This window comes from Bactrocera latifrons, unplaced genomic scaffold (genome assembly GCF_001853355.1).
Source record: "Bactrocera latifrons isolate USDA-ARS-PBARC rearing strain unplaced genomic scaffold, ASM185335v1 scaffold_58, whole genome shotgun sequence".
NCBI lineage: Eukaryota > Metazoa > Arthropoda > Insecta > Diptera > Tephritidae > Bactrocera > Bactrocera latifrons.
This window is the reverse complement of record NW_017537245.1, coordinates 1040932-1048037: the sequence shown is the minus strand read 5'-3', so window position 1 is coordinate 1048037 and position 7106 is coordinate 1040932. Positions and strand designations below refer to the sequence as shown.

Genomic DNA, 7106 nt, shown 5'->3' with positions numbered 1-7106 from the left:
ACTTATACATACCTACATTAAATACATGCATACATCAATATAAAGAAAAAATATATATAAAGAAAAAAGTACATACACACATACATGCATAGAGTGTTGTTTCGAGTTTTTGCTCAGCAGTGTAAAATTGTTGGCGATACAAAGGCCACAGCTTACTAATTGAGTGATAGAATTTTAACACGAAGATAAAATGACGAAACAGATAAATGTAATAAATGTAGAGATGATGAAGAAGATGACGAAAAAGAAGAAGATGATAATGATGATGAAGAAAATGATGAAAAAGAAGGAGATGATATTGATGATGATGATGATGATGATGATGATGATGATGATGACGATGACAATGTAAGAGATGATGGTGATAATGAAGTAGAGAAAGGTTATGATAATGTTGAAAAAAATGATAATGATGTTTAAGCAGATGACGATGATAATGATGTAACGTGTACAATAAAGTAGCTGAAAGACGGATGGTGTCAATGTTGGTGTTGGTGCTGGCGTTGTAGTTTGCAATGAATCATAAATATAAATAAAAACAAAAAAATAAAAAATAACAAAAAACATGCATTCAAAACAGCCCCTCGCCACCCCATTGCCTCATCAACTGTCACTGTGTGCAATTATGTTTGTTAAATAAAAATTTTGTGTATTCAATTGTCTGTAGACTGTGCTATTGTGCGCTCTGCAGGGGCTGCCTATGGCTGCAAGTGCATGTGAGTATCRTTGACCGCTTAATGARCACTGTTAACGTTTGCCATCTACAATTACAAGGCAATACTAACGCGAGTATGCTGTGTAGGCGTGAAAGTATTTATTGCCGAGTGTTTGTCAACGTAACACGTGCAATAAATATGTATGTATGTATCTGTGTTTGCGGTGATTATTTCATTCGTGCTAGGTGTATGATATTACATAAAAACAAAAAAAACTTAACCAGCTGAACCGATGTCATAATGCTCATCAAAGTTCTATTACTTAGCACATAAAAGGCTTAAAAAGATCTCTACTCTGATTTTGATCAGTTAGTTTGAACGACAGCTATATACATAAGTGCCGTAACCAATACAAGAATAGGGACGATGTGGATTTTCCACATACTTTTTATAAGCCTCGGAGTGGAAGGTCTGCGGTGCCCTGGCCGTTTGACAGCTTCCACGCATTTGATGAATGTTATGTTCTCTGCAACGTTGTCAAGCGTCTTGTTTGTAACCTCTACTTGACGCCATTTTTTTACAAAATCTTCAGGTATTTTGATATGAGTTTAGAATTGGAACGCTTCGTACCCAAAATATGTTGACTCGGTCTATGTTTAAGAGCTTTTGAGATCCTTTGCAATATCTCTGATGCCAAGACGACTATTTTCAAACATTGTCGATGCTGATTGACGACTAGAATGAGTTAAGTTTTCTTTGATTTCACGAACTTCTTTATTGGTGTACATATATAACCTTACTTGAGTATAACCTTCAAACTATTGCATTATCACACACATTACGCGGTTATAGCAGAGTTTACAACACCGTCGTTCACTATTTGACGCCAATTAAAGTTTCTACGTGTGGCTTCCTCCGGCGGTTATTGCGTCGAATACTTTCTGAGCTGGAGTGTCCATACGCACGACATGATTTCTCTCTCTCTCTCTCTCTTCATTCGTATAACTCATACAGCTCAACAATCCATCGAATGCGATATTCGCCGTCCAAGATTTAGCGCATTTCACCATGCATATGGTGGGTTGTTGATTTTCCAGGTCTGAAGCCACACTGATCAGGTCCAATCGGTTTGTTGACGGTGGGTTGCGATATTGAGGAGGCTTATCCAACGGTAGTTGGCGCAGATTGTGCGGTCTCCCTTTTTGTAGATTGGGCAGAGCAGACTTAAATTCCAATTTTTTTTTTAAATCGCCGAAAAAACAGCCTTTGGTCGGATGAAATCCGTGTCAATTCCGGTTGCTTAAATTCCTATCGTTGTGAATGCTTTCGTCCGACCATATTTTACAACGAAGCTGATGCATGCTCCTTATCACTTATRACAGCACGGCCGGCAAACCATCCCCGTTTGCTATTCGAACTTCTTCATGGATGGTCGTCGTCGATTGTGRATGGCATTCAGCAGGCTGGAGAAGTGTTCCCATAATTTTAGTACGCTCTGCGAATCGGTTACCCGGTTGTGTCCCGGTCATAAAATCTTCTGTTAGTCGCCGCATCTTTTCGTAGAATTTTTGAGCATTGAGCATTAGACCTGTCGGCTACCTTGCCAAGCTCGTCATACTCACGCATTTCGGCCTCTCTCTTTTTCTGTCTGCAAATGCGTCTCGCTTCCCTCTTCAACTCTCGGTATCTATCCCATCCCGCACGTGTTGTGGTCGATCGTAACGTTACCAGGTGTCTGTTTTCTCTCCGSTGCAACACGCCTTAAAATGCCGTCCCACAGTTCCCTTATACTGAGTTGTTGACGAGTGCTCTCAGAGAGAGCAGGCGTGCAAGTCGTTCGGCTGTCTGTTGTGATTGCAGTTTTTCGACGTCGAACCTTCCTTGTGTTTGTTGAAGTGCATTTTTTGCTGAGGCGGGTGCGAATCTTGGCTGCAGAAACTTTGGAGAGGAGTTCAGTATGCTCCTTAACAGGGAACATACCTGCGCCTACAAATTTAAATTATAGAAAATCTTAGAACTGTTCAACGGCTTTGGCTTGCCTCATGCCTCAGTAATTAATACGATCTCGTGCTTTGTAATAAATATATATGTATGTGTATTATACAGATGTATAGTATGTATGTGTATGTTTCTAAATATAACACATCAGAGACACTGATAAGGCTTCATAGCGCATGACTTAATATTTATATGTTTTCTCGCTTTCTCGCTAAAAAGCGATTAAAAGGGAGATGCTGTAGCGTATGATTTCATAGACGTTGCTAGCGAAGGTTAACCGCTGATGAAAACACGACGAGTACACCCTGTAAAATGCGAAAGAATTTGCATGGTGAATCAGCAACGACGGCAACTGCGAAACTAAGCGAATTTCGCTTTAACTCGACAAAACTGTACACAAAGATAAGCTCTAATATCAGCATGCAAAAGCCAAAGCGAAGCTRGAGAGGAGCGGTTTGAAAATACTTTGAGCTGCAGTCATATACACACATATCGCTAACTGCAAATTTGCAATAATTATTTAAATGTTTTATGGGAAATGATTTATAAACGTTCTTGTTGTTGCTAGTTTTAGGAATTCTTGAGCAGATATGTATACTCAGTGTGTTCATGCCAAGGTACTCGCACGAAACAATCCACAACGTTTGTTTATCGTTGCCGAACAGTGAATTATGCAAAGAGCGAGACTTCATACGAGTACAAGTTTGATAAGCCATCAAAAGCGTTTGCTACTTGAATGTGATGTATTAACACACCCAGCACATTCTCCAGAAGAAAGCTCAAACCTTCAGTTTGGATACATTGTATTCGTACTCAGCCGCCATAGTGATCCCTTTCTGTTGTGAACGCGAACACGAACGGATTGTTTCGAGAAACGCGAGTTATGGATTAAAACGGTTCTTTATTATTCTGTAGCAAGAATCAGACTGACTCTGCCATCAGATCAGCAACTCGAGTCTGCCCCCAATGTGTGGGTGTACCGCACATTCCAACAGACTCAAAATATGCCGAGTGTGCTGTTTTGGTCACGTATTGGCTGATCATGCGATGTGGTGCACCACTGCATGCCGTCAGTTGACGTAACCTGAGATGTAACTCGCGCGTCAAACCAGTACAAACATTCTTCTGTGGAAATTAGAAAGAATTATTTGTAGAAAACTTTGTTATTCTATTGGAAACCAGTTTTTGTARACACAAGTGAGAAGATGGCCAAATACGTTGCGGACAAAGCGATGTGCGGTGTCAGCCTGCGTAATGCCTGCCGGGGCATATCGATATACTCTCTAGTCGCGGTGGTGCTGAACGTCATAGCGCATCCAAGTTGTAAGTGAAAAATGAACGGTATTAAATGACAAAATCAATAAAGAGTGAAAAAATAAACAGAAATTACTGAGCTGATTGAGCTTACAAAGGGTTCCAAAACCAAAGCGATCGGTAGCGAATTTAATTACTTGAGTAAAGTGTAAAAAACAAAAAAAAAAAACAAGGAAAAATATTATGCTAGCTGTAATACCCTTCACAAATAAAAATTTCTTTCATGCAAGTTCTTTATTTTGATCGATCTGTTTGTATGACAGCTATGTACTATTGTAGTCTGATCTGAGCAATTTCTTCGGAGTTTGTACCGTTGCCTTGCATAGCCGGTTTGATAAATTTTTGTTGCAATTTTAACAGTAAGGGGTTTTTTATATGCTGAGTTCCAGAAAATGTTAATATTATTTCCGCCTCTGATATATTCATTTTATTATTAGATCAATCTAAGACTTTATAAAATATTTTTACGCTGAAAAGTATTCCTCATTTATGAGATACCTCGGCAATTACAGAAACAAGACTTCAATTTTATGTCGCGTATCAAGAATGCCGAAATTCTGGCGTCCAAGATATGGAACTCTATGTTCTCCATTAATATATTAGCCACCAATTGAAAAGGAAGCTCGATTAAATTTCAGATAAAGTTTATCAACGCGACCACTGTCATATATTATATAGTGAACACATCTATTAGGTTTCATAGAATATACTTTTCAGGGAATGTTAACCTCAAAATATATGTGGAATGTCTAYACTTGTAAAAAATACCTGCAAATAGTTCCACTGTGTTGAAACCACTCGTTTTAAATTTATGTAAAACTTTTAGTTTAGTTTAAATTCTTACTTAAGGCGTACGTTTTGCTATGGTTAACAACCGAAAATTATAAACCTCCACAGAGGCAAATTCGGTCTACTAATCGCATTTGACATTAGGCACTAGAGGCTAAAGAAGCAGCTGTCCAATATGGCCATGGCCTTTTTGCAAACTGTCGTTTTTGCGACATAAAAACGGAAAGTCTTGCACACCTAATTTTAGATTACACAGCAAACTGCATACGTGGTTTTAAAGTTCTTGGATCCATATATCCAGATCAATAGTGCCCAGTAAGTTTCTGGAATTCTCAGAGCGCTGGGCTTTTGGGAGTATGCGCGATTGAAGGAAGGTCCCAAACGTCCCCAAGACCCAGTGCAAATCTCAATTAAATTCTAACTATCGGACCAGATATCAAACTCTTTGAACGCCTAACGAATTCAATGCGAGCTTTCTCCTGACCAAAAATGCTCTCATATATGCCTTTCATATTTCGTTTCGACTGGGTTTTGGATGCAAGTAGACGGGGATTAGCAGACCTCAGAGCAAAGTTTTATCCAGATGCATTTATTGGTGGTTGATTTCCACGACTTTGACTTGACGTTTCACTTTTCAATTTGTTTCAAACTTTCAGTATAAACCTAAATTATTAATTTTATGTTAGTTTTAGGTTAAAACCGTATATACATAGAACTGCTAATTAATAATATATTTTTCTTTATTTTTTACTACATTTCAGATTTGCACAAAACATCTTTACTTGTAGGGTTCATTATTGAGCTGCTTGCCAATTTGGCGCTGCTGTTCGGTGTTTTGTGGRTAAGTAGTATATATTTTTTAGCAATGAGTATAAATCAAAAGCGGCTTTTCTAATTTCTGATAATATTTTTTACAGAGCAACGCTTGGCTGGTCTTGGTTTGGTTTGTCTTCGGCGTGCTGTTCTTCATTAATTGGCCCATCGCAGTTTTGGGTGTAATTTTCAATTTTGGCGATTATCGCGCAGCTGCTTACGTCGACAATGTGTTTCTCATCCTATTCGTATATATACTGGCTTTGGGTAAATATACTTATTAAGAAATATTATTCACATGCATACATATATTAGTGGAACAAAAAGTTTAAGACTTTGATAAGAGACTCCGTATAACAAGCATAATTTCTAAGTGCTAGTTGTTGTTGTCTAAAACAAAACAATAATTTTTAATTTTTTTTTTTAATCTTCAATTTACCATTTAGCAATTTCGAATTCATTTAAATTCATATCTTTAAATAAAATTATTTATAATTTGTTTATTGAGGCCCTATGTTCCACCAAAGAACTGTGGGAAAATATATATATATACATAGTTATATGTATAATAATTTCGAATTTCTCTTCTTTTTGTAGTGATTAATGGCTACTTCTCATATCTCGTCTACTCCTACTTCCACCAATTGCGGAATAGGCTGTCAGCGCCACCACATGGCTCAGCGACACCACATGACGTTGTTGTGTAAATACATATTTAAATTATGTACTTGCCCATATAATGTGGTACATACACATACGTGCAACTAATTAACAACGACTTGTCCCTATAAATTAAATGACGATTTGTATAAAACTTTTAAGGGTAAAAATGTAAATTTATTTGCAATTATCTTCTATAAAATTATGGTCAGATTTGACAATTTCTTTTTTTGTAATTCCGTTATTCTTCGGAAGGACGAGTTAATTACCCGCGATTYAAAAAAGTAGACCCACAAGACGGCAAATCAAGGATAAAGCCATTACTCTCTGAACGCAATCAAAGCAGCCGCTGAGAGTTAGCAAAGAAATACCGCCATTGRACAGCAAAAGAGTGGAAAAGATTATTAATTTTCGATGAWAGCAAGATGAATAGGATTTCTTTAGTTGGAAAAACTTATGCCCGCAGGCCTCGATGAAAGAAGTTGGACCCCAAATACACTAGGCTAACTTTAACACATGGTGGTGGTGGCTGCATAATGACTTGTGGTGCCATATCGTGGTGAGGTGTTGGGCCTATTTGTAAAATAAATACGAAAGTTCAAATACGTTTCAATCATGGACAACATAATGTTACCATATCCTGATAACAATATGCCCGCMACATGAATTTACCAGCAAGATAACGACGTACAACACAATGGTTTCWGGAAAWCATGGTGCTTCTATTAGACTGGCTTTCATGCACCCCGGACTTAAATTTAATCGAAAATTTTTGGACACATTTGAAGAAAAGAATTCGTGATTGTGATTGACAGTAATGGGTTTGCAACCAAATATTAACTTTAAACCCGAAGAAAAATAACTTTTTCCCAAAAA

General features: G+C 37.7%; 1 protein-coding gene across 2 annotated transcripts; it reads left to right on the top strand.

Annotated features, from left to right (window-relative positions):
• Window positions 1-2727: 2727 nt before the first annotated feature.
• LOC108974700 lies at window positions 2728-6802 on the top strand. Of its 2 annotated transcripts, XR_001993820.1 has the most exons (5): window positions 2728-3977; window positions 5519-5597; window positions 5674-5837; window positions 6168-6401; window positions 6486-6802. XR_001993820.1 is itself a non-coding variant. In XM_018942698.1 (4 exons), the coding sequence occupies exons 1-4, from the start codon at window positions 3860-3862 to the stop codon at window positions 6275-6277; spliced, it is 471 nt and encodes a 156-aa protein (XP_018798243.1). In that variant the 5' UTR covers window positions 2728-3859; the 3' UTR covers window positions 6278-6802. The 2 variants fall into 2 exon arrangements, 1 of the variants encoding a protein (XP_018798243.1); XM_018942698.1 differs by having other exon boundaries at window positions 6168-6802.
• The last annotated feature ends 304 nt before the right edge of the window (window positions 6803-7106 follow it).

Excerpts from the sequence above, each read along its gene's own strand:
- LOC108974700 (XM_018942698.1), top strand. The coding sequence starts at position 3,860 with ATGGCCAAATACGTTGCGGACAAAGCGATGTGCGGTGTCAGCCTGCGT. Across the intron at positions 3,978-5,518 it reads CGTCATAGCGCATCCAAGTT|ATTTGCACAAAACATCTTTA; the intron begins GTAAGTGAAAAA and ends ACTACATTTCAG. Across the intron at positions 5,838-6,167 it reads CGTATATATACTGGCTTTGG|TGATTAATGGCTACTTCTCA; the intron begins GTAAATATACTT and ends TTCTTTTTGTAG.